This window comes from Podarcis muralis, chromosome 3 (assembly GCF_964188315.1).
Source record: "Podarcis muralis chromosome 3, rPodMur119.hap1.1, whole genome shotgun sequence".
Taxonomy (NCBI): Eukaryota; Metazoa; Chordata; class Lepidosauria; order Squamata; family Lacertidae; genus Podarcis; species Podarcis muralis.
Genome location: NC_135657.1, coordinates 24,279,655 through 24,307,497, shown reverse-complemented (window position 1 = coordinate 24,307,497; position 27,843 = coordinate 24,279,655). Strand labels below are relative to the sequence as shown.

At 40.8% G+C, this 27,843-nt stretch overlaps 1 protein-coding gene across 7 annotated transcripts; it reads left to right on the top strand.

The window, feature by feature from the left end:
* Positions 1–26,181, top strand: BICRAL (BICRA like chromatin remodeling complex associated protein). 7 transcript variants are annotated; one of them, XM_028724768.2, is made up of 12 exons: positions 1–308; positions 9,499–9,547; positions 11,269–11,317; positions 11,406–11,474; positions 12,238–13,935; positions 15,419–15,509; positions 17,491–17,591; positions 18,307–18,368; positions 18,502–18,647; positions 18,815–18,909; positions 20,918–21,020; positions 22,145–26,181. In XM_028724768.2, exons 2-12 carry the CDS (start codon positions 9,504–9,506, stop codon positions 22,948–22,950), a joined length of 3,264 nt encoding a protein of 1,087 aa, XP_028580601.2. In that variant the 5' UTR covers positions 1–308; positions 9,499–9,503; the 3' UTR covers positions 22,951–26,181. The 7 variants fall into 7 exon arrangements, with proteins under 7 accessions (XP_028580601.2, XP_028580604.2, XP_077781678.1 ...); XM_028724771.2 differs by lacking the exon at positions 1–308 and adding an exon at positions 660–684; XM_077925552.1 differs by lacking the exon at positions 1–308 and adding an exon at positions 972–1,691.
* The last annotated feature ends 1,662 nt before the right edge of the window (positions 26,182–27,843 follow it).

Below are 27,843 nucleotides of genomic sequence, written 5' to 3'. Positions count from 1 at the left end.
CGCGCTTTGCAAAAGGCAAAAGGCAGCTCGCTCAAGTTCGCCGAAGCGCCGTTCCTTAATAATGCTCTGTGAATGCGGCTCGAGCTGCGGTGTTTCATTTTCTTCCCCCAGCCTGGTGCGCCGATCGCCTCTCCTTGTGGCTGGCTGGGTACTCCCGCACTGTGTGCTTGTTGTACTCTCTCTCTCTCTCTCTCTCTCCCTTTCTCTCTCTCTCCCCCCTCCCTTTCTCTCTCTCTCTCTCTTACACTGCCAGCCCCTGATGTGATGGCGAAGAAACCCCGTTGACAAGGCACTGCTTTTTCATGACGGTGAGTTTCCCTTTGAGTGTATTATAATTTTGTGATAAAAATTTCAAGGAAGAAAAAAAAAAACACACAACCTCCTTCCTCCCTTCCTTCGGGGAGGGAAAAGAGAGCGAGAGAGCGAGCGGGGGTGGTGGTGGTGGTGGGGGGAAGAAGAAGAGAAAGAGAGAGAGAAATCTATCTCCAGACCAGACAGAAAAGGAAAAAAAAGAGGAGCAAATTAACAACCAGGAGTTGCCAAAACCAGGATATTAGGTTTCAGCCCAGAGAGCTATTGGCTCCGGGGCTATGTATATAAATATATATCTAGAGAGAGAGAGAGAGGAGAGAGAAGGGGGGACGCGGGGAGGAAGATGAAGGAGGAGAAGGCGATTTGGCGCGGGTGGGCAGGCTGCTAATTCGCAGGGAAATGAAATATTTATTTCTTTTTTGCAGCGAGAGGCCGCGGCGGCGGCGGCGGCTACTGAGGGCACTTCCAAAAAATGTTGTTTCTTAAAGGGGGAGAGACAGGCAAGGAGGGAGAGAGAGAGAGAGAGAGAGAGGAAGAGGGGGGAGAGGACAGATAAGGTTTCAGGTCTAGGCTGATAGCTGAGAGAGAGAGAGAGAGAGAAAGAGAGAGAGAGACGGGGGGGGGGCTGGGAGAGAGAGAGAGAGAGAGGACTGGGGTGGGTTTCTCTCTCCCCCCCCCTCTCTCTCTCGCTGATGCCATGCAAATTTAGGAGAGGAGGGAGAGAGGGGAAGGCGAAAGAAGAAGGAGGAAAAAAAACCCTCGTTTTAATGACTCATTGATTGAGCCGGTTTAAAATTAGTTGTTGTTGTGTTTGGGGTGGGTTTTGTGTGTTTTTTCCTGGCCGCCCCCTTGGTGGCCATCAAGAGGGAGAGGAAGAGGGGTGTGTGTGTGTCTGTCTCTCTCTCTCTCCCTCTCTCTCAGTGTGTGGTGTGTGTGAGGAAGAGGGGGATCGAGTGTGTGTGTGTGTGTGTGTGTGTGTGAGGGAGAAAGAAAAATAATCTTTTCAAATCTCCTCCCTCTTTTCTTCCCCCCTCGTTTCTTTGCTTTTCTCTAAAGCTCTCTGGTCTGTGAAGCACTTTTTCCCTTTCCTCCTCCTCGGGAAAATGGAGACGCTCCGTCTTCTCGCTCTCCTGGGCGTGAGGCTGCCAAGGATTTTCCTTTTTCTTTTGCGTTCCTCGTTGGATTTGCTCTCATCGACCACCTCTTATCATCTTGTCATAATTTTCCGCTATATCTTTTTAGCATGGGCTGTGCTTTTTTGGTTTTTTTACGGGGATTCCCAATTCGTTTCGTTTATATGGTTTCCCCCCCTTCTTTTGTTACTCGGTGTTTTTCTTTTTCTTGTCTCCTCCGGTATCGCGTTTAAAGGAATGGAAATGGTGATTGTTTTAGTGTATGTGATTCTACGTCGGTAGGATTAAAGGGGGTGGGGAGGGGGAAGAAAAAATAAACCTTAATAGTAGGCTGTAATATACGTTTTTTAAAACGGCAAGAATAATAAATATTCTACATCTGTAATAACGCCTTCGTTTTTGTCTTTCGATGAACGTGAGCTTGTTAACTGCCGCCGGATTAGTCTTCCAACAAAGTACTTTTTTGTGGTTAATTGATTTTCAGTTATGGTTACACTATAATGGGGGGGGGATGGGGGAAGAGAAAGCCTTAGTTAAAAGGCTGGCTTGAAAAATCTCTGAAATGTTGGATCATTTTTGAGGTGGGTCGCCGATTTTCTTTCTTCCCTCCCTTTAAAACCGAAACGGGTTTCCGGAGGGTTGGGGTGTAAACGTCGGTAACGTTAAAACAGATTGTTATATGTATCTTGTTCTGAGAGCGGAAACAGGCTTAGCATTCGTAAAAATAAACAAATCGCCTATGCCTGGGCGAAGGAAGGACAATGAGGCCTTTACTTTTACCAGGGTTAGGATGTTGTTGTTTTTTTAAAACCCTTAAACATGCATGGCTTTTGAATATCTTAAGCACTAATCGTGCTTTTCCAAAGCTCAGTCGAGGAGGCTGTTTTTTCTCTCTCTCCGTATCTGCGTTTACATGGCGGGGTTCGGTCTGGTTTGTGCCCCGCTTCGGAGGGACCAGGAGGAGAGAAGATGGCGCTGCCTGGCTACCGGCCAGGATTTGTGGCGCAGTTTCTCTCCGTTCTCTCTCGTCCCCTTCAAGCCGCCATTTTGAGAGACTCCTGACATTTCTTCCCCGGCCGGGGCGTTGCCCTCCGTTGCTTCCCGCGGTCTAGTCTCGTTACCTCAGAACAGACTCGAAAATGCTCCCTCACGAGCAAAATAATAACTCCTTACCCCACGCACTGAGGAAATTTATTTTTTATTTTTTATTTTTATTTCCTAGAGTAATCGCTTTCCTAACACCCCACCCCAAAATTTATGTGGAATGCGAATCGAAAGGTGTGTGTGTGAGAGAGTATACTTTTTTTTTTTTTAAAAAAAATGGCTACTCTATTTTAAATTATCCAGTCCTAAGCACACAGTTTACACATTCAGTGTAATGGGTAGTTGTTAAAACGCTGCTGCTCGACTTTTGCCAGGTTCTCCTACACTATAGTACAGTGGATATGGAAATCACTTAGTCCCATGTTATGTCTGCCAAACAACAAAGGGGCTGCTGGAAAATAAGCGATTTGTAAAATTTAAAAATGGAGGAGCAGCACTCTCTGAATTGGCCTTCTAGATTTCATTCGTCGCTGTAGGTGGGCATTTTTACACGGTGTACCAAGGAGGTCCTGTTTGCTAAAAATCAAATAAGTGAGCAAAATATGCCTTCTTGGGCACAGGCATCCCTGTTGCTAAAGTAATAAGGGAGTAAAGTATGTGGAAAGCAATATTCTGTGTTGATTGGATTGAATTAACTAAAAATGCTTCCAAAGTTTAGAAATGGTTTGGCTTAGAAAGCCCAGTAGTGTGGCTTTAAGGCAACACATCATACCATTGTGCTTTCCTGTGAGATTTAAATCCTGGGCATTTAAGTAGCATTTTTTGCCAGTCATATCTTGCCAGCAACAGACTGTTATAAGACATACCTTTCTTTAAGCATTTTAGAATTAAGACCTTGGGGGGGGGATTAGGTTTGAGATTCCCCACTCTCCCCTCCCCCAAATATACTCCCCTTGATGAGATATAAATTTTTGTTTCACTGCTTACTGCAGTAATGTTTATCACATGATTTTACAAAATGGCCTGGATGTTGTTTATTTTAGTTTCTAATGAGTAGATAAGATATACGGGGGAAAAAGATGGAAGAATGTTGCTTTATAGTGGAATATCAAGGTCTCACATGAACTGTTATATGGACTTTCTGCTGTTTAAGCTGAACGGAACTCTTGCAGCCACTGGAGTTGCCCTATTTCAAAAAGTAAAAACCAGGACATCCCAAAAATTGTTAACAAAACCCAAAAGTTTTTTAGACAAACCCCCAAAGTTGTTGAGCCAAAAAAGCATGATTTTTCAATTGACTTGCCTAAGATCCAGAACAAAGTGCCGCCTTTCGAACACCCCCTTCCCCAATGTCAATTCTGCATTTGACATCCCGGTAATGTCTGGGAAAATCCGGACATATGGCAGCCCTACTATTAACACCACGGCAACTGAGAAGTTCCTGATCACATAAGCAAAGTCGTTTTCTTAATGTTTCTAGTGTACTGTACAGTACTCCAGGACCAAGGATGTAGCTTATAGAACAGTTTCTGACAAATAATACTCTTTGGTGAATGACATAGTTAGAACTGACATACTATTAATTACTTAATAGGATTATAGCGTTCCTTTCAATAGATACATAGGCAAAAATTAATTTAAAGCAGTTACTTTATAGCATAGTGAATTAAATTAAATTTCTGTCTTCACCTTGTTATCATGAGAGAGAAAAAGCAGAAAGTTCACTGGGAACAGGATTGAGTGGATCCAAAACAAGTCAAGTTTCAAATTGAAGCCAAAAATAGTGTTCTCGTATGGGGAAGGGACTTTTCTGAAACACAGGCATTCCTAGTTTCGCTTAACATTCCCATTCCTCTCCACCCACCCAAATTGAAATGTCAGGCTGCTGAATGTGTTCATTTCCCCGCCCCCCCCGCCCCAGACAGTAATGGGTTCTATGTAAATTTCTTCAGGCGCATAGAGATAACCTAAAATACTAACTAGATTGTATTCAGATACATGGAACAGGGCAGATGTTCCAGAAAACAAGATTGCCCTGTGGTATATAATATATGTGAAACAAGGATAGAAATCTAGCTGGTAGATTAATGGGAGGGACACTCAAAGATTTCTTGGCCAAAATAAATAAATAAAATCTAGTAAATCTTTTCCAAGTTAAGAAGAAAACATTATAGGGTTTGCCTTTGTACTTAAGATCTTCCTTCTGAGGGTACACATACAGGCCAAATTTTGCCAATCTTTGAGGTGCATCCTTGATTAATTACAAGTATTGCTTGCACTTTCAACTATATATTCTTATGCTGTGATTCATATAAGCACTGGTAGACTAAAGTCATTTCCATATTTTTCTGCCATTTTTATAGAATTGAAACAAGACAGAAGAAAGAGCCATTCATAGTAATTTAGACAGAGATTCTAATTTCAGGTTTATTCAGATCTTTGCTTTAACAGAGAGTATACATTACCTAGGGACTCTGGTGGCGCTGTGGGTAAAACCTCAGCGCCTAGGACTTCCCGATCGCATGGTCGGCGGTTCGAATCCCCGCGGCAGGGTGAGCTCCCGTCGATCGGTCCCAGCTCCTGCCCACCAAGCAGTTCGAAAGCACCCTTAAGTGCAAGTAGATAAATACGTACCGCTTTATAGCGGGAAGGTAAACGGCGTTTCCGTGTGCTGCTCTGGTGCCGGTTCGCCAGAGCAGCTTTGTCACGCTGGCCACGTGACCCGGAAGTGTCTGCGGACAGCGCTGGCTCCCGGCCTCTCGAGTGAGATGAGTGCACAACTCTAGAGTCTGTCAAGACTGGCCCGTACGGGCAGGGGTACCTTTACCTTTACCTTATACATTACCAATTTTTGTTGAACTGGACATTTGCATCCAGGACCAATTTATACATAGCAGCTGACTTGTAGCAATCTGCCAGCTGCTCCCAAATTTAACAAATTTGCAAATCAGATTTGCTAGGATTTTAAATAGGCCAAATTGCAAGGCTGTGATGTCATGATTTCCTGCACACCCATTTCAAGTATTTATCTGGGATTATTGAAAACATAATTCTTTTTTTAACCTGAACTATGCGGCTCCGGACAGGCTTTCATTAGTTCCGTTACTGTGACCTTTCAGATGAGTGCTAGAGGAAAGTGCTGTGTAGTGGGTGGTTGCCAGTCTACACTGCTATGCAGATAAGTAGGAAACATGAACTGACCTTGAAATCATCATTTGAGGCCCTTTGTGTGCCTCTTCCACAGGAAGTTTGCAGGGTGGCAACACAAGATAGGACTTCTGTGGTGGCCCCCGGCTTGTGGAATGCTTTCCCCAGGAAGGCCTGCCTGGTGCCATGTTTTTACACGGACACTGTATACCCAGATTGTCATGGATGGGACACAAAGTGTTTTGTATGCTTCTTCCTACAATACCACTGTGTAGTCGGTACTGACTTGCCCATAGTTACCTGGAGGTTCCAAGTATAATATGTTCTTGAATGGCTTTTAGTGTAATTTTGTAAAAATACTATATTTGAAACTGATAATTTTACTGTGTATAAAATAATAACCTTGTGAAATGGTATCCATTATATGAAAATATGACATACATTACATGGTACTGTGGCCTGTGCAGAAGAGACACACAGAAAGAGAAGTTCACTTCTTGATATGTGCAGAAAATCCTCACATAGGCCTATGGACAATGCAATTTTATATTGAAAGGATTGCACACAGGGTGAAAAACAAGTGTTGGAGTTTAGCAAAGGATTCTGACTGGAAGCCATATGGAATGAGGAAATCGGAGTAAAACAAGAATGTGAGGCATGGAGTTCAAAAATGGGTGGGAGAATATACAGTAGTACCTCACAAGACGAATGCCTCGCAAGACAAAAAACTCGCTAGACGAAAGGTTTTTCCGTTTGCGAGTTGCCTCGCAAGACGAATTTCCCTATGGGCTTGCTTCGCAAGACGAAAACGTCTCGCAACTTTGTTTCCTTTGTCTAAATACTAATTCGCAAGACGAAAAATTCGCTAGACGGCAAAACTTGCGGAACGAATTAATTTCGTCTTGCGGGGCACCACTGTACCTTCCTCCTTGGGACAAACTTCATGCAGAGATAGAGTTTCCATGGTTTTTTTTCTTGACAGGGTTATTTACTTTTAAAGGTTGCTTGATGAGAAAACAATATCAGCAACAAAAAACAGCAGATGCAGATTTCCCTAAAACTACATTTGGGGGGAAAACTGCAACAGTTAAGTTCCTACCAGTCATGCAGCTTTTAAAAGGCATAGAAGCAGTTCCTGAACAAGATGTCAGTTCTCTTACTATCTTCTTTATCTGGCTATCCTCAATATGGCATACAAAAACAAGCAGGCACAGTGTGGGAAAAGCTTCACCTGCTTGTATTCTTCATATTAAAAGCAGATTAATGCTGCTAGGAAAATGAGGTGCCAGATTTACAGATGAGATCTGTGGAATTTGTAGGATGTCAAGGGTGTGTAAGTCATACTCAAATCTCAGGGCTGTTGATCATTTGTAGAGCATCTGTTCAGCATGTAGGCGGTCACAGGTTCAATCACTGGCATCTCCAGGTTGGACCAAAAAATACCCCTACCTGAAATCCTAGAGAGCTGCTGCTGTTAGTGTAGACGATGCTAAGCTAGAAGGGACCAGTTGTGTGACTCGGGTAAAAGACAGCTTCCTTTGTTCTGAAGGCTTTTGTACTCTTAAGAGATGGATATTTGGGTGAGCTCCCATCAGGTGTAGCTGTCGCCATTACTGCAACTCTATGATGAGAAAAGGGACGCGGGTGGCGCTGTGGGTTAAACCACAGAGCCTAGGACTTGCCGATCATAAGGTCAGCGGTTCGAATCCCCGCGACGGGGTGAGCTCCCGTTGTTCGGTCCCTGCTCCTGCCAACCTAGCAGTTTGAAAGCACATCAATGTGCAAGTAGATAAATAGGTACCACTCCGGCGGGAAGGTAAACGGCGTTTCCGTCCACTGCTCTGGTTTGCCAGAAGCAGCTTAGTCATGCTGGCCAAATGACCCGGAAGCAGTACGCCAGCTCCCTCGGCCAATAAAGCGAGATGAGCACCGCAACCCCAGAGTCGGCCACGACTGGACCTAATGGTCAGGGGTCCCTTTACCTTTACCTTATGATGAGAAAAGTATTGCCTGGTGAAATTCTTGATTCTGTGCTAATCCAAGTACAGGACACTATTCCTGTTTAGAAATCTTAATCCAAGAAGCAATAAAAATAGGAATTTCATAAACTGATATTAATTAACTAGCCATTTGTACTTTGGCCAGGCCAGGCCTGGGTCGGTTTCTCAATCGGGGGTAGATTTAGGGGAAGGTGATTTAAGCAACTACCCAGGGTGTCAGGTTTGAGGATGCCTGCCTTGGACAATCTTCTCAGCTATTAATGGTTGAAAAAAATAGTACAATTTGTTCATCTTCACATGAAAAGCTGGCAATGGTGCCCTACATGGCTAAATCATGCAATACGAAGTTGTGAACTGGACTGGAAATGCAATAAAAACAAAGTATTCCAAAGCCGAACAAATGAAAGGGAGTGCCAAAAACTCCATGCCTGAGTGTTAATTGGTCTGGGGGTACATCTGCAGGGTGCTGGGCTGCAGCATGTTAGAGACCCACACTGTACTTTGGCTGCCTCCCTTTGTCCCTTGCAGGAACTCAGAGACACAAGTGTCACCCATTGCTGAGGGCCATGGCAATGTGGGGAGGGACCTTAGCCCAGCCTGTTCCCAGCCTTGCTATACCCCCTTCCCCCTTCTAAGCTACAGTCTAGAGCCGGCCACTAGTTTTCTGTGGTAATGTATGCATATAGTTGTAGATCATTTATATATTTAACAGATTTCTATACCGCTTTCCGCAAAATGTATCAAATCAGTGTGTAGCAATTTAAAACAATAAAACTACATAAGAAATATACAACTGGCCAAGAATAAATAGCAAAACATAACTAAGGGGTCTATAAATGCTTTGGCAAGAAATAATGTTTCCACTTGCTTGTGGAAGCACATCACGGAAGGTGCCTACCAGATCTCTTAGGGGAGACTTCCCTAATGAGGGAAACAGACTTCAACTTGACAGCTGTGGCACTACCAAGAGGGCTCCTCTAAAGACATCAAACAAGCAGGTTCAGATGGGAAAATATATTTTCTTAGATATCCATTTCTCAAGTTGTTCAGGGTCTTGTAAGTAAATAGTAAAACCTTAAAACTGGGGTCCTTTAGGATAGATGTTATATGCATGCAGTAGAGAGCAGCAGTGAGCAGCTTAGCTGCAGCATTCTGTACCTGTTACAGCTTTTGAACCCCACAAAGAGGGTGTTACTGTTATCTAATTTCAAGGTTACCATTGTGTGAGTCACTGTTGTCTATATGTGTATGGCTATAACTTGGTGGTATGCAGAAGGTTACAGACTGAATCTCCTAAGTGAGGGAAAATCCAACTGCAGAAAGACAATACTCAGCTGTCACTGGTTAGAACACTCAGCTGATCAAAAGTTACTGTAAATAGAGAGAAAACAGTGCTGAGTATGAAATGCTGATTTAGAAGACTTTTACAAACAATATTTGCATGGAAGCAATATTGGTAGGCATAATTTTTTACCCACTTATTTCAGTTATGCCACTGGATTTTCCAAATCACAGATCATCAAAGTCAAATCATATCATGTTCCCACTGTTTTCCAGGAACCTCATATGTACTTTGCGGAATAAATGCAAAAATGAGCACAGATGTGTAACACAAGTATATACTATGCCTCAAAGTACCATTTTACTCCTATATTCAAAGCAGCATGCAATAACGTTTGCCCTGTTGTAAAAATATGCTGTTGCTAGTCTACATAATTTGCAGGTTAGTGAACAATGGGAAGATTTTATAAATAAACAATATATGTTAGGAAGAAACATGTTGAAAAGCATCCTCTATTTTTAATTATCTTGTTCTGGAAAGAAATAGGAAATCTTTATGATACAATATTGTTTTTCCTTAGTTGTCATGGATGATGACGATGATGAATCCTGTCTCTTTGATCTTATTGGGTAAGATTTTTTTAAAAAAAGAAATTATGCAGAGAAATAATATAAAGTTCACTTTGCAAAAAGAAAATTTGCACAAATAGTCTATTTTTGTCTGTTAGAAAAGGGGCATAACTGTCCTAATCCCCAGATCTGCTGGCTGGAGAAGGTTAGAATTTCATGAAGGTTCCTCCCTGCTGGTGGAGAAGGTGTCCTACTCTGTGGGTGGGGCAGGCATCTCTGCAGTGAAGTCCCCCACTTTGCCCATGGAAAGTGCTGCATGTTTACTTCTACCACTGGTGTTGCTGCTGCTTACAGTAGCAAGTGTTAGACCACAAAATGGGTGGTGTTAGCAAGTGTTAGACCACAAAGCACCTTCATTCTCAAAGAGGCTCCAGGTTTGGGCCTCCTATTTGTGCTAACATGAAGCTGGCATAAATAATTCACCTCTTTGAAACCAGTAGGGAGATTTTGTTTTAAAAGTGCAGAATATAAACACTGGGTAAGAACCATCTCTCTCTGCCTGGTTGGCAGAACCCAGTCCCTATTAGGATAGCACTCTAGGGCTGAAATCAGGTGCACACTTACTTAGGAGTAAATCCCATTAATCTCAGTGGAACAATTCTCAATGAAGTTTTATTGAGTTCTTTTTTTGACAAAAAGTGGGGGTATAAGTTTTTTTAAACAAACAAATATGCTTTGGATGCATGTTATGATATATTTGAGTTCTACTGTAAATGAAATAAATGCTTATCATTTATTTACAGTTATTTATTCACGAGTATATAAGGCACCTTTGTAAACCACTTCGAGGTGGTTGTTTTTAACAAGCAATGTATAATTTTTAATGAAATTAATAACTAATTCAATAAAAATTATTCCAAAGGCATACAAGATATTTAAAATTTACAGTAAAAGAAGTAATGACAAATATTACCTTAATATATATTAAGGGCCACTTAGACAAACTTGAATTTCCTCATAGGAGGAGGGTCCCTGAAAGTAGTGACTGAATGTAGTTCTCTGATGCTCCATTTGGCACCTCCAGCACCAACCTTTTTACTTAAAAGGTCAGTTTTGGTGCGGCTAACAGAAGTACCAGAGAGTGGCACTCTGCCTCCTTTCTTCCCACCAGCTTGATCACTGCCTTCTTAGCCTTGGTCATTTCCCCCAGGTGGGATAGGGACTTAACAGTGGTGAGCAGCAGCAGAGTAGTGGGAAGTGGCAGCAGGAAATAGCATGAACAATGGTGGCAGTGGTTTGGGAGCTAGTGACAAAGTATGTAGATAGCAGAAAGTGCGTCCACCGTAGATAGGTCTCTTGCCAAAGGCCCCAGCATTTGGAGCTGGTCCTTCACAAAACAACATCCAATGATTTAGGGAATAAACAGAGTTATAGCCAGCTAAGTCAGTGAACAAGTTAGTCATTTATTTCAGTGGTTCACCTCTGAGTATGTCTTATTTGGTTCAGTCCATAGTTGAGAGCTATTTTAAAAACAATGTAACAGTTAAATATATTGCTTTATAAATATATATTTACACTATTGATAGGGTTTGTTGCAAGCAAGCCAGGGTTGTTGCTTTGAGATGCATGCTCTAAAATAGTTGGGGATCACAGCCTCAGTATTCAGATGGTGTGATTCAGTAAGGTTCTTCCTGCTTGTGCCATTTTAGTATATTTTAAACAAATGCAAGATTCTCAGACTGGACTGATCCATCTTACTTTCCTTGTTTGTATTTTTAAAGAGATGCACAGGCACTGAATTATTTCCTCCATGGAGCAGGCAGTAAACCTGTAAGTATCATATATTCTGGTATGTTAAATATACATCTAATTTTACAAATTGTGCTGCTCTTATTGTAATGCTTTTTCTGTATTACAGAACAGTGAAGACTTGACTAATGCAGGATATTCTGCAGCCAACTCAAATTCCATATTCGCCAATATCAGTGTAAGTTTATAGGAAAAAGTGTAATTTTAGTGCATGTTAGTGTGTGCCTAAGTTCTCCATTCTTTTAATACTCCTATCTGGGTGAAGTAAAAGCCAAAAATAGCATGCAGGCAATTGCTATTTAAACCAAAGGATTGAATATGGGTGAAGAAGGAGGAGAATTCTGAGCCTGTGCACTTGTGCACTAAGCTTTTGCCACCAGTTTTTGCCTTTTGCATTGCTAGCATCTTGTTGCTTTCCCATTGGCCAGTAGGATTATTGAGAAGGAGAATTGTTGAGTTGGGTTTCAGTGCTGCTTTTCTATTGAGCTCTGGGTTTCCCTCCTGCATTAAGTAACCTTTAATAGGGCCTCTGTGGGGAGGATGTGGGCCAAGAGGTCTCCCTTTACACCTGGTTCAAACTTCTTGCTCAGTCTCATTTTGGGTTAATGCTGCATGCCACTCATGGTCATTAATCTAATGATACCTGACTTAGTAGTATTCTTGAGAGATGTTTTGAAAGGGGGCGGGGAGAAACCTATAATGAGCAACACTGTACTACTAATAATAATTTGTTTTAAAATAGTATTTTATTGTTGTTGTTATTACATTTGCATCCCACCTTTCCTCCAAAGAACCGTATGCTTCTCCCCCTCTCCATTTTATCCTCACAGTGCTTTTGTGAGGTAGGTTAGGCTGAGAGACAATGACAGGCTCATCCATTGAACTTCATGGTTGAGTGAGGATTTGAACCCTGATGGTGTGTATTACAATTTTTCTTTCAGAGTTCTGATCCTAAGTCATCAATCAAAGGTGTCGGTAGTCAGCTTGGAGAAGGGTCTAGCGATGGACTACAGTTGCCAAGTAGCCTTCAGTTTCTTGATGATGAACTTGAATCTTCTTCCTTGCCTGATCTTAGTGAAGATCAGCCTTTTGATATCCTCCAGAAATCTTTGCAGGAAGCTAATATTACTGAACAGACTTTGGCAGAAGAGGCTTATCTGGATGCCAACATAGGCCCTAACCAACAGTTTGCACAAGCTCAGCTTCATCCTTCCTCATCAGCATCTTTTACTCAGGCTTCTAATGTTTCTAGTTACTCAGGTCAGACGCTGCAACCTATAGGAGTTACTCAAGTTGTACAGCAACCAGTTGGAGCATCTTTTGCAAGCAATACAGTTGGTGTGCAACATGGCTTTATGCAACATGTGGGGATCAGTGTTCCTAGCCAGCATTTGTCAAACAGTAGTCAAATTGGTGGTTCAGGACAGATACAATTGATTGGTTCATTTAGTAATCAACCTTCCATGATGACCATCAATAATCTTGAAGGGTCTCATATTATTTTGAAGGGTGGTGGGCAGCAAGCACCTGGAAACATGAGTGGTGGTCTCTTGGTTCATAGACAAACACCTAATGGTAACTCATTGTTTGGCAACTCAAATTCCAGTCCAGTAGCACAACCTGTAACTGTTCCATTTAATAGTACAAATTTTCAGACATCTTTGCCTGTGCATAACATCATTATACAGAGAGGTCTTGCTCCAAATTCTAACAAGGTTCCCATCAATATCCAGCCAAAGCCTATTCAGATGGGCCAGCAAACTACCTACAATGTGAATAGCTTGGGAATACAGCAGCATCATGTGCAACAAGGGATTCCTTTTGCTTCGTCAAACTCCCCTCAGAATTCAGTAGTTGGTCCACATATGTCTGTTAATATTGTTAGTCATCAAAATGCAAGAAAAGCAGTTACCTCTCAAGCCGTAAGTAATGCCAGTGGTAGTATTGTGATCCATTCTCCTATGGGACAGCCTCATGCACCTCAGAATCAGTTTCTTATACCCACAAGTCTGTCAGTAAATCCTAATTCGGTTCACCATGTCCAGACCATAAATGGACAACTTCTTCAAAATCAGCCTTCCCAGCTTGTTTCTGGCCAAGTATCCACTGAGCATGTTATGCTAAACAGGAATTCTACGAACATGCTTAGAACTAACCAGTCATATTCAGGACAGATGCTGAATAATCAGAATGCTTCTGTACAGCTAGTTTCTGGTCAGACATTTGCAGCTCCTGGAAGCCAAGTTATAGTGAACCATGGGACTTCTCAAATTGTTAGTGGCCAGGTTCCACTACAACAGGGATCGTCTGCTGTGTTGCATTTATCCCCCAGCCAAGGAAACATTTCCCAAGGTAGAACAGGCTTTACCACAATGTCTCCTGGACAGTCAACAGGTTCGAGTATCTCATCAAGCAACCGGTTTACGGTTGTAAGTTCTGCTGCTACAGTGCATCCCAACATTGGTCCATCAGCCCAGACTGTTGCTTCCGGAGGAAATTTTGCTGGAGATCAACTTACACAGCAAAACAGAACACAATTGTCAGTCACTGTCTCACATCGTCTTCCAGTTTCTTCTTCCAAATCAGTGAACACCTTTAGTCACACATCGGCATCCCAGCCCCAGTTTTCCTTTGGCCAGGTATGGATTGATGCAAGTTCAAAATCTTTAGCATCTTTAAAATCTTTGCGGCTGCTAAATGTACATATCTATGATTTTATTGTTTTACAGCAAACAATGCAAACAAATAACACCCTAAGAACCTTTAGAATCTGTGTCAATGGATCAATACTTCTTGGTTGGAACTATTGGGTTGTATCCATTGTTGTGCATGGAGAAGATGGCTCTTTTGCTTCCCCTGTAGCCTCCTGTACCCTCTGAAAAGCTTATTTAGAAGGTTGAAGGGGAGGCCATGGGCTGTGTCATATGGGGCAGCAGTGAGAGGTTGAAGGATTGCTGAAATTGGGCAGAGGAATCTTGTTTTAGTAGAGTTAAATTCTTGACATTAGAAGACCTGCCTCCTCACTGCACCACCATGTGACAGAACCCACACACAGGAAACTGCTTTATGCTGAATCCATCTAGCTCAGTATTGTGCACACTGACAGGCAGTGGCTCTCCAGGGTTTCATACTGGCAACATTCCCAGTCCTAACTGGAGATACAAGGGATTAAAGCTGGGACCTTCTGCATGCAGAACAGGTGATCCGTTACTGAGCTACATCTCTTTTCTTCAGGAAGACACCTGGAGAAGCTTTTGGTGTAGGGGGAAAACGGGAAGGGAAAGATCCATTGTTTGAACTTGCTTTCTACTTGTGCAACGTTTAGTACAACCCGTTATTTCTGTTCCTTCAATAAGTCTTGTTTAGTTGCTAAAAGTGAGGTTTTCAGAATTCTCAGTAGTGATTTAGATATTCATTTAAAAGTATTGAAGTCACATTGTAGCTGATTCCTGAATACTATTTATTGTAATTTGCACGTTGAGACTGCATGAGAGATAGGAAGGAGAGCTCTTGAGGTCAGACCATTCTCAAGTGAATGAGAAATGATTCCATTTAATATATATTTGTACTACTTGTTCTCTGTATCTTTAAAGATCTGGAACAATTCAGAATTTGATGATGAAAGGTATTGATTGAAAGTCCAGCAATGGAAAACCATGGCTTAACAAATTTCAGTTACATTCCAACATGGCTCAAGAAATTTGGGAAGTCTTTAATTCTTATGTGCAAGCAAAAGGTGGAAGGAAGGTAGAGCCTACTGGCAAAGTGCTTCTTGGTCTAATAAACCAGAGATGTTATATCTGAACTGTACAAGATGCCACAGATGTTTGTACTGATTGCTAAGATCATACGAGCCCTAAAAAACCTATATCTAGCCTTGCATCCTGTTTTGCACAATGGTCAACCTTTGGAAAAAAGGCAATGATTTTGTGTGCCAACCTTTCAGATAAACAAATTCAAATTCTCTACCTATCATAGATCATTTTATTTGTAGTGCAAGGTAATAAAACTGGAACTGCAGATAGAGTTTATATGTTTTCTTTTGTATATAGGATATTGGCTTTTCCTTATCTTTTACCTCTAATAATCTGCATGGTATTTATGTGTGGTGTCTTTTTTCAGACTCAAAAAAAAGTTACGAATTTGGTGTCTTCAGTTTCAACGTCAAAGTCGCAGGATAATCTAAGACCACCTCAACTAACAAGTCTTTTAGGTAATAAATTGCTAAGGCAGATAAAGTTTTTGTTTTTAAAATACCTTTATTCAACTTCTTAGCTATGAAGTGGATTCTTAACTACAGCAAAGGGTTGTCTTGAATATTACTTGAAAATTTGAACTTTCAGGTTGATGTTAAGCTGTGCTACTGAGAGTTAACACATATGTGTCAGATTCTTTTTATTTATTTATATGCAACTTTTAAAACAGTTTTCTCAAGGCGGCTTCCAATTAATGCAATAAGAGCTTTTAAAACCAATCTCTAGAAAACATTTAGCTTAAAAGGGCAGCATACAACAATTTCCAGTCAGACCGGTAAAAAGCTATATTACACTTTAAAACAGAGAGAAAATCCAGTTAAAATATGTATAGATAGAAATTTAGTTTAAGTTCAGTAGGGTGGAAATTTAGGAAATGCACTTCAAAAATTGCTAAAAGTCTTCTGCAAATTTAGTTGATTCCCCCCATGGCTTTTACAAGTCATAAATGCTTTACAGAGAACCAACAATTTACCGAAATACATGAAAATGTAATGTTAGAAGGATGTTTTTATCGGCTGCAAAGAGAAGAGGCATGAGCAACGGAGCTGTTTCCTGAAGTTAGCTCTGCACTAATTTCTCAATGCATGTATGGCCTTCCAGTATTGTCATTGTGCATCTCAGAACCATAGCTGTCAACTTTTCCCTTTTTTAAAGGGAAATTCCCTTATTCCGAATAGGATTCCTCTCAAGAAAAGGGAAAAGTTGACAGCTATGCTCAGAACTTCTGGGGCTGTGCCTGTGGCCTAAGGCATTTAGTCGTATGTTAGTAGTAAACATAAACTTGGGAGCTGTGATTGGAGCACACATTTATTGTGGAACACATACATGCCCTTCAGATGCTACAACAAAAGTGTAGCTGGAAGTGAAGGAAGCTATCTTTTGTTTTAACCTTGAAGTGACCCTAAGATTTGAGACAAGCTGCATTAAGCTTGCCTGAGTAATTGAGCACATTAGTTCTTTGGGAACCAAAAAGAGAAAACTCACGTATCTGAAGAAGTGTGCATGCACACGAAAGCTCATACCAAGAACTAACTTAGTTGGTCTTTAAGGTGCTACTGGAAGGAATTTTTTTGTTTTGACTATGGCAGACCAACACGGCTACCCATCTGTCATTGGAACTTGCTCTTGAAAATGTGTACTTGGGAGCAGAGCTTAAAGCAGTCTCTACAAATAACAGCAGAAGATATTTCAAAAAGAATATATATGTCAATATAGTAAAAAAAGAACATGATGCTTTGATTAATTTGCCTGACCGACCGAAGTGTGGGGGTGGGGGAAGACTGGACAGTACTTTAGTATGTGTGGTATTTACTTCATGAAGACAGGGATTAGCTGGGCTCCCCATGTCTTTTTCATTGATACCTGTATACAGCTTTGGCATTCTGAAGTTCCATGAAATGGCAAGTGGTTAAATGCTGGCTTAAACCTCAGGCTCATAAGATAGTTTTTATAAATATTTGTGTTTTGTATGGGCCTGCAGTAGTTTTGTGAAAGCATTGCTATTTAAATATGTTTGCCTACGTGCAAATTAATTTTAAATCATTCAGTGACATAACTAGACAGAAGATTCCAAATACAGTGGTGCCTTGCAAGACGAAAATAATCCGTTCCGCGAGTCTCTTCGTCTAGCGGTTTTTTCGTCTTGCGAAGCAACCCTATTAGCGGCTTAGCGGCTTAGCGCTATTAGCGGCTTAGCGGCTATTAGCGGCTTAGCGGCTTAGCAAAAGGGGGGGAAAAGCGGGGGGAAATCGCAAGCCTCGCAAGACGTTTTCGTCTTGTGAAGCAAGCCCATAGGGAAAATCGTCTTGCGAAGCAACTCAAAAACGGAGAACCCTTTCGTCTAGCGGGTTTTTCGTCTTGCGAGGCATTCGTCTTGCGGGGCACCACTGTATTGTATAGGGGATTGTTAAAGAATCTTCATAATATATCTTCTTATAGGACAAGAGACTGGGGGCAAAATCATACAGCAGCCTATAGGCACAGCACTGACACACCAGGAAAAAGCAGTAGGATCATCTTCTGCCCAAACAAATGTACAGGTAGGAGGCAATTTCCCCTTTCCCACCCTCCGCCTTTGAATGTTCCTGAAAAGGCTAATAGTGCACCAATCATTTCTTGTTTGTACTATTTTCTACATAGAATATAATAACCTCTCCATTGGTCATTTGTGAGAGGAAATCCATGATAGTATATACTAAATATCCCATCACTTTTAAATATTAAATGAGTATGTGCTGGCTAAGCTTGACAGTTGCTGGAGTCCAAATAAGCTGGAGGGCACAAGGTTGGAGAAGGCTGTGTTAGCATATCTGTTGGCACTGTAAGCTCTAGTCATGTGCTGTCTTTGTATCAGGCTGCAAAATATGCAGTCCAATCCTGTTCTTATTTCCTTGGAGTTAAATGCTTCTGAGTTTAATGGGGCTTATTCATGAAAGTGTGCATTGGATTTTTGCCTTTGTATCTGTCAGATGCATATATTCAGGCATATATAGCCATGCTGTTGATTTATTTTCTTAGTATCTCAAAAGATTAAAAAATGCCTTTTTGAAAATCCAAAAAACTGGTCATATTGGTAATGCAGTCTATACAAAATGCATTTAAGAGGTGTTTTTTTAAAAAACACACCCATAATTTTATTATCTTAAAGAGATTTTGAGGCTATTTTTATTTCTGTTGGATGATATGCACAACTGTATAATTGATTTTTATAAAAGAAATTTAGCCCAGTGTATTTGATGCACGTTTTGAATCTAGGTCGATGGCCATACAATTGGACAAAAGAGGCCTGCTGCTAAACAACTAACAAAAGGAGCCTTGTAAGTTGTTTCCTTTTATGCATCCTTTTACTTTAGACATTTCTTCCTCTCTTTCCCTCCCTCAAATTTTGTCAAGTTGTTACACACATGTGGTGCTATTGTAAACAACTGACAATAGCAATCTTCCCATTAGTATTCTACAGCAGCTACAGAAGGACCAGGCACATGCTGTGACTCCTGATAAAACTCAGTTCAGATCTTTAAATGATGCAGTCCAGAGACTCCTCTCATATCATGTGTGCCAGGGATCACTGCCAACAGAAGAGGATTTAAGAAAAGGTACTTTTTCACTCTCCAAATGGTTATGAAAATGCTATGCTTCTGGGGTTTTATACCAGTTACATATTATATATTGTACTAGGCAAAAAGTAAGAATCAAATGCTTTAAATGACTATTTTAGTTGTTAAGAACTCCTATTCTAAATGTATTTTCTTCACCTTTCCAGTGGATAATGAATTTGAATCTGTGGCCACACAGCTCTTGAAAAGAACACAGGCAATGTTAAATAAATACAGATGTCTGCTCTTGGAAGATGCTATGGTAAGACTAATTTAAAAAAATACGTGTGCATTTGTGTATATTATGGATCTGTGCATCTTATCCCACATGGCTTAATTTATTGTAACACAGCAATGTGCAGCTTTCATCTAATTCCATGGCCCGTATCTCTCAACATGTGGTACTTAGGAATGTTTAGCACTAGCAATAGATTTCACTAAACAGATAATGTTATCATCCTGTGTTGACAAGTTAACTGGGTGAGAGCTTTTTTACTTCTGCCATGTTCCCCCCTCCCCAGGACTCTTAATGAATTTCAAAAAATGTGAGCAGGGGTCGGGGTCGGTCTCCCTTCACAAAGTAAGCTTGCTCAGAAGAACTCTCCTAGCCCATCAGGGATAAATGTACAGGAACAGAAAGGTCTGAGCAGGCATATTTGCACGATAATTTAGTCCTTTCAACTATTTGTTGATAATAGCCTGGCCACAATGATTCATGCATTGGTAAGCTCAATATTCTATTATTGCAATACGTTCTATGTGAGGTGGCCAGTGGGTCTGGTCCACAAGCATCAGCTTCTGCAAAATGCCACAGCTAGACAGTTGGTAGGGACAAACTATTGCCATAAGGTAAAGGTAAAGGTACCCCTGCCCGTATGGGCCAGTCTTGACAGACTCTGGGGTTGTGCGCTCATCTCACTCTATATGCCGGGAGGCAGCGCTGTCCGCAGACACTTCCGGGTCATGTGGCCAGCGTGACAAAGCTGCATCTGGCGAGCAAGTGCAGCACACACGGAAACGCCGTTTACCTTCCCGCTAGTAAGCGGTCCCTATTTATCTACTTGCACCCGGGGATGCTTTCGAACTGCTAGGTTGGCAGGCGCTGGGACCGAGCAACGGGAGCGCACCCCGCCACGGGGATTCGAACCGCCAACCATGCAATCGGCAAGTCCTAGGCGCTGAGGTTTAACCCACAGCGCCACCCGCGTCCCTCCGTAACCTAAATGATGCTTAAAAACTTCTATTGGGAGCTCATACACTACTGAGCCAAGTTCAAGATTCTGGTATTAATTTACAAGGCCTGTAACAACTTGGATCTTGGGTACCTAAAGGACCACTTGATGCCTTTTATTGCTGCTTGATCACTGATGTCTTTGTGGGAGTCACTGTTACTGACGCACACAGTGACCCGGAACGCAGCACCCATGCAAACAGAGAGTTGCTTGTAGCAATTACATACACAAACGCTGATGTTGCTATCTCATCACAACAGGGAACATTAATCAGTACCAGGAAAAATACACAATTTGGCCACATCACACTCACTTGCATTTCACAGAAATTGCTTAGAAAGTACTTGCACATTTGCCCCATAACTTCAATTCTAGGTGGGATAGAGAAGTGCTTCTTTTTTTTAAATGAAAGTTATGCGTCTGGGGGACTTTCCAGAGGCAGCAGTGAAAGCCTTCGTGGGGCACCATGGTGCCCATGGGTGCTGGGTTGGTAATCCGTGATTTAGTGTTACTTGTGTACCAGCCCACAGTCTTCATTTTTTATAGAGGCCTCTTTAAAAAGACAACAACACCTCAAGGCTTTTGCATCCGCCTGTTTTACAAAACATGCACACACTTTCAGATCTGGCATATTTAAGCAAAGTTATTACCTGCAAAGTTAGGGCTGCAATCCTGTGTGCACTTTGAAGTAAAGCCCCACTGAATTCAGAATGAAATCACTTCCAATTCAAAATACATAGAGCTGTGCTGCACAAACACTTTGATATGGAACAATAATATTATAAAAATAGTTTTTCCCCCTATGTTAACTGACTTTTCCTAACAAACCAATTTTACAAAACAAATGTGTGCATTCATAATATACAAAAACGCCAGTTTTTCTTTAAAAATAACCCCCATAATGAACTTGCAACCTCAGTTTGTCTGTTGAACTTAGCATTCTGTTTTATAGTATTGTTAGGAAACTTCATGCTGCTCCTTGCAAGTAAAAGCTAAAGTTGTTAATTATAGAAATCATTTTGTTTGTTTCTTTTCCAGAGGATAAATCCTTCTGCAGAAATGGTCATGATTGACAGGATGTTTAACCAGGAAGAAAGGCAAACTCTTTCACGGGATAAACGCCTTGCAATAGTAGATCCTGGTAGGTAATGTAACCATTTTAAATGAAAGCATCTTAAGCTGCAGTCCTATACAAATAAACCTGGGTGTAAGTTCTATTGAACTCATTAGGTCTTACTTCTGAGTAGACATGTATAGACTAGCACCGTACCATACAGAGAAATGATTTTAATATTATAACAGTGGCTTTTTTTGCCATAAGTAAAATTAGAACGCAGGAAGGATTTATATTTGTGAGTCAGACATAGAGATGCAACATCTGTGGAAACTTGGGTGCTGCAGGAAAAATACACCTTTTTTTTTTGGATGGGTGGAGAGGAAACCCAATCATTTTGACATCTTTGTCTAACGTAAATCACATTTATTTATTTATTTATTTATTTATTTATTTATTTATTTAGAACTTTAAATACATTCTGCATGATTAAAGCTGCAATGTTATACCAACCTATCTGAGAGGAAGCCCAATTAAACTCAATAGGACTTGCTTCTAAGTAGATATGGGTAGGACCGCACTGTTAGCAGTTAATATACAAAACAGTGTTACATTTATAAAGTGAAAATGTATATATTAATTCATTAGCATTCAAATGAGCAATTCTGCCCAGAGAGATGGAACTCCAGTCTGTTACACTTTAAGTTGACTACACATACTTTTTTGCCAGTTTGCGAACAGAAATAAATAAAGTTGAAAACAAACCTAGTCAGCAGTGGGTTGGTATAATCCTGGTTACCTGTAACCCCATGTGTCAGCGCATGCTTCCTCTCTCTGGAGCAAATTCCCTTTTTCTGGTCTTAATTGTAGTTAAGGGAAACAGTGGCCCAGGCCTTAACCATGGTTAATACTAATCTGAATTCCCCTTAGCTCAGGACCTGAAACTCACTAAAACCATATTTTCGTACACATGCTTTAGTTATTCTATTCAATGGTCTTCAGCTAGTGGGCTGGGACCACAGCTGGGTCACAGCCAGACCTTGATAAGTGGGTTCCAACAGCAATACCATACCAATGTGGTAACAAAATTCAGAAGGGTCTGAAAGTGTGTAGGTCCTAATTCTGAAAAGATTGAAAGATACTCCAATCCTTGTTTATCTGTCCATGATATGTCACAATTCTTTACTAAAACGATTGCTTTCAAATTTCAGATGGTTTTCTAGCAGACTTTTGTTGTCCATCCACACAAATTGACAAGATTGCTGATGAAACACAGCCGGCTGAAAGTGATCATCAATCTAACAAATCTTCAACGTCTCAAAACCAGACTGCTAATACCCAAATCAAAGACAGATCAAGTTCAAGCACAGCAGAGTCCTTAAATCACAGCAAACTTCAAGTAGTGCCTAACAATGTTATGAGTTCACAACAAGGAAACAGTTCTGTTAAAAAATCAGAAAGCCTTGCAAAAGCTTTAAAATTTGAGAAAACAAGCTCTTCTCCTGAAAGCCAACATATGGCTGATTCAGAACAAAAAATCGCTGGCAAAAATCCAGGAAAGTCAAATGAAAACTCTTTAGGTTCTGAAGATCATTCGTCAAAAACCTTATCAAGTGTAGATCATGGTACGCATAATAAAACATGTCGGAACACAGTTGATTCTCACTCAGAGACAACATATAATCATTCCCTCCAAGACAAAACTCCTCGGAGTTCTCCAAAGAATGAGGATTTGCATCCAGACAATTTGAAAGGTTCTGGGGAACCCCAAAAGGATTTGCTGCTCAATAAGAGTTTAGAGACTACATTCAAAAACATATTGGAACTGAAAAAGACTGGGAGGCAGCCACAGAGCGAAGCAACCGGCAGTGGCTCCCTAGAATTAGAATATCCAAACTTTTCGCTTATTTCTTCACAAGAAAACTGCCTGGAGAAATTTATTCCAGACCACAGTGAAGGTGTTGTAGAAACAGACTCTCTTTTAGAAGCTGCTGTAAATAGTATCTTAGAGTGTTAATAGTTACAGTACCATGGACATATTTCTCTTAGAAGTAAATGTGAATGACACCACAAGAACAGCCTGACAAATGTCAAAGGTTACCCTTTCTAAAGTAGATTCTGTTTTGTGTTTGAAAGCAATACTCATTGTGGTTACAGTGAGGTGTCCAGTAATGTAAACCCTTGAGAGAAAGCTGTCTGGTAGGGCCTACACATTATGATACAGCTTTGCTGATCGTTTTAACATTGCAGTTTAATGAAACTGCAGTTCACTAGGCCCTAAGTTAACATGGTAATATACTGACAATCACAGTCTAGTAACAGGTTTCTTAAATAAAATGTTAGGAATGTTGTATTTCATAGGAAAAGATCCATTGCCTCCACCCACTATCACTTGATTTTGAGATTTAATATTTGGGGCTAAAAAAAATTCCCCAGTACCTCTATTTAGAAATGCCTATCTCTTGAGGTTTGGAACAGAGAGAGAGGAATTGGAAGGAGAGAAAATGGCATCAGTGTTTACAGGGCTTTATACTTTTAAAGTGCTTTTCTATGCTCAGTGAGCAGAAACAAGTATCTTACATAGGAATTTGCTGTATTGAATTACACTGTATAGTTTTTGTCACGTTCAGCACTGCGTAAAATGATACATGCTAGTCTAAGAAGCTAGTAGATGGGAAATTGTATACAAAGAGGCTATAATATAGCCATAAAATTCTGTATAGACACACATAAATGTATATATATAAACACACACACACACACACACACACACACACACGTTTCATCAAGAAGAGCTTTTTCATTTTCTAATTGGATATAGTCAAACTTAATCTTTCTGATGTGGTATAATTTTTTCTAGACCAAGTGTCAAAAGCACTTTTATTTGGAAATCATTGTAGTAGTTTATACTTTAAGGAGATAATAGCCTTAATCTGAACAATTTAAAGGCCAGTGTTTGCTATTTGCTTATTTCTGCTTCTTGCAGTTCAAGAATGTCTGTCATCTGTAGCAGCAGTTATAGTTACCAAACTATGTACAAACCAAAGTTAATTTTCTATCCCATTAAAAAATTATAGGTTGAATTTAGAATTTGCCGTCCGCAAATTTGGACTTTGCCTTCTGTTCATGGAAGGCTTTTAATCCAGTGGAGGAGCCTGATGGCGGAGGAGGCTGCAACTTTTGCAGATTCTTCCTTCCTCCTACAATGCTCAGTACCATTTCCCAAATTGTTCCAAAGGGTTTCCCAACCCGCATCTGGAGTGGATTTTCATAGGGCTGCAGGGGAAGGGATAATCAGGAAATGTCACTTCTTCTGCATCAACCAACGGGAGAGTCCCTGAATCCAAGCCTATCTCTAAAGGCATTTAATACAAGATCTAGAGCCAAAGGAACCCCTAGCATGTTTGGATTTGGCTAGTTGTCATCACGACAATATAATTATTTATTATTTTAACCCATGGCATTTCCCCATTCTTCCTGTGTGTTTCAGAAATTATTCTACCACCATCACCAGTGCTTCTAGGTACATTGCTTTTGTGCCATTAGTAAGAGGGATGTGGCATGTATGCCTACTAAAAAAAAACAAAACTCCAAGAGGTGTGCTTTTTGTAAAGCAATCTCTCTGCAGCTTCCCCTTACCAACCATATTCAAAAGCTTCCTTATGGATATCGTCATAGCCTTAGAGCCCTGAGGTGCACCAGCCTCGACCCAGTGGTAGCTGTCTGCATACAGAGGTTTGGAATTCAAGCATTCTCAGTACTGTTTTGGGGAGCTTCCTCTTCCATGCTTGTGTGGAGCTCCTTGGAGCTGTGTGACACAGCAAGAGTAACAAACTGTGGTTGTCAGTTGGATTGCCAGAGCGCCCAGATAAAGGGCGGAATTTTGCTTTCTCCGCTCCAATTTTATTGTAGCGTTAGAGCCATATTCTGCTCTTTAAGTAAACACAAAACACTACCACCGACCTTGTGTTGAAACAGAATAACTATAGAATAATAAAAGATAAACAAATTCAGCAAAATAGTAATGCAACTTAATGTTCTGTTGACTCTTAATAGGATTAGAAAGACGGGGGGCTTTAAAATTTTGTTTTTATTACCACTTTTTTTAAAGTGCCAGTTTTAAAATTAAATATTTGTGAAACCCCATATTCCACGGAGACAGCATTGCCACTTTGGTTCATTTTTGTAGGCATGGGTCCTGTACTTGCTTTCTTGTCAATGATAGTGCAGCAGCTACCTTTCTATCAAAGATGCTGCAAAGAATAATTCATTGAACTGTAACCATAATGAGATGTCTAAGAAAGCAGGGTGTATGTTGCACCAGTCACAGAAATCAATTGATCTAGAATCTGATTGGAAGAATGATAAATTTGACACATACTTGTAAATTTGTCTTCTTTTGGTTTTATCTCACAGAATAAAGTTTCTTATCAGCTGTACAGAATATTCTGAACCTAAATACCAAAACAAAGCTTACACATTTTGAATATGATGTGAGAGTTTACTTTTAGATAAAGGTTTAGCTGAGACATCTGAAATGCACTTCCATCATATGTGGATTAAATTCCACCTATATTGATTCCAACATTTATGCTGGGTACCCACTGAACAAAGTTCAGCTAAATTAACCTACGGTAGCTAATGTATTTTATTTATTGAACTTGGTTTTAGAGCTCTGAATATTTTAATTGGTAATGCAGTAAAAATATTTTTGTTGTAAAAAAAAAAAAAGTGTGAATTTGTTACGCAGCACATGGTCCTGAATCCAGTGAAGACCATTTATTTGTGCATAACTGCTTTGTAGGATTGGTCTCTTTACTTCCTGGATGTCTTTCCATGTTGTCTAAGGTTAAAAGAAAATTTTAGTTGGCAACTATGAAAAAAAAACCTGATTCAACAATGTCAGCATAATTGAGCTGTTAGATTTGGGAGGCCTTACAGACTGACTTTACTGAAAGAGGATGTGTCACTTGTTGTCAGTGTGGTATGGATTTTATTTGCTTAAATACTTTTCATTTGTATAGTATGTCTCACTTGAAATTGCTTTGTATACATTTTGTAAAAATATTTATAAAATGTTTTGTAAAAAAAAGTATAACAAATTGCAGTTTATTTTGTTATGTTGGATAAATACTGTTAAAAGACAACACGTTGGTAAAATATATTGTTAACCCATGGATAGGAAATGTTTAGCTGGAGACTACGAATTGAAACAACCATTGCAATACAGCCAAAGATTTGGGAAAAATGTGTTATCTGTGATTGTCTTGATTTACCCAAGATTAATAACTAGGTTTTGAAAAGGATTTCTTTTTTAGTTTCAAGTATCACAGTGGCAGTATATTTTTATTACATTTATATCCTGGTTTTCTCCCAAAATGGTATTAAAAACAAATATATACGGATTTCTAAGTGGATTCTCAGCTAGACACTGATCAGACCAAGACCTGCGTAACTTAATTCATAGGCTTTAGATATTCTCCAACAGAGCTGGAACAGGTTCAGAAAGGGACAGCAAAATTGATCCCAGGACTGGAGCAGCTCTCCTGTGAGGAAAGGTTACAATATTTTGTACTTCAGGAAAAAAGAAGAGATTAGGTGGAGACAAGACCTGTCTGTAAGATTTTATACACGGTACAGAGAAAGAAAGGTTTTCTTTCTGTCTGTTAATTCAAGCCATCTGATGAAGCCAAATGTTGAAAAATTCAAGACAGAAAAAGTACCTTTTCATGCTGCATAATTTGTTGAAATTTATGGAAGATGCAGTGATGACCCCCACATTGGATGGCATTAAAAGAGGATTAGACAAATTCATGGAATAAGGATATGTTTTGCTTCTAACGCTGGAGGCAGCGTATTGCAGTATAGCAGTGGGACTTGTAAGTAAGAACCTAAGAATGCAACCCAAGTTCTGTGTCAGGCTAAAGACCCATCTAGTCCAATGTCCTGCTTTCATGACGCCAACCCAAGGAGGGGAGAGGGCTGTTTCAGTTGGTTCCTGTTTGTGGGCTTCTCATTGGCAAGTGGTTAGCCAATGTGGTGACAGGATGGTGGACTAGAAAGGCCTTTGGCCACCAGATCCAGTAGGGCTCTTTAGTCTTAGCACTTCTCATAAGCGCTGGGGAAATACACAAGAGTGGCTGGGGAAACCCAGTCGGATGGATGGGATATAAATATGATGATGATGATGATGATGACCCATTCCTATTCTCATACAAAGGATTTCTGTCCACCTTGCAGCATCACATGCTGCTGAATAGACCTTTCTGATCTGCTATATGTATTCATTTATTCGTTCTACAGCAGTCATCCCTTCACTGGTCTTAAAAGGTGAGGCAATATAGTTATTTAGGCCAAAGAACTACTTGTCTGACAACATTTCACCAACTGTTTAAAAATTAACCTCACCAGCTGGGGTATGTGAAACGGCAGCTTGTGCGGTGCTCAAGGCCTCGTCGTTCACCCACCATCGCCCCGGTCTTCTTAATATTAATATTATTAACTTATTTCTTAGCCGTCCTTCGCCAAGAAGCTGCAGGGCTGCAAAATATTGTGTACAAAAACACAGCATTTAAAAACTGAAGCAAACGGCAGTCACTGTGAAGAACTAGGAGGGGCAGAGTGGGGGCAGAGTGCTGTTGTGATCAGATCCTCCTTGCAGGTGTGAGCATGGCTGTCTTAAGCATATCCGGCACCGTGGTGCAAAGCTCCCTCCGGCGCCTCCTGCCCCGTTTCCCATAGTTTTTTAGGGAGGATAGCGCTGCCGGTGGGGCTGGAGGAGGTGAGCAGCGGCTAGAGGGCGGCTCCTCCAGCAGGGAAGAGGCAGAGGCTGGACGTGGCCCCTCCATGTCAGCTGGCCCCTTCGTACCGCTGTGGCCACGGCAGACGGAGGCTCCGGGCGTGGTGCTGC

Coding starts and splice junctions, on each gene's coding strand:
- BICRAL (XM_077925550.1), top strand. CDS start 9,474: ATGATACAATATTGTTTTTCCTTAGTTGTCATGGATGATGACGATGAT. Junction 17,592..18,306: donor CTGCCCAAACAAATGTACAG/GTAGGAGGCAAT, acceptor TTTTGAATCTAG/GTCGATGGCCATACAATTGG. Junction 18,369..18,501: donor CAACTAACAAAAGGAGCCTT/GTAAGTTGTTTC, acceptor TCTTCCCATTAG/TATTCTACAGCAGCTACAGA.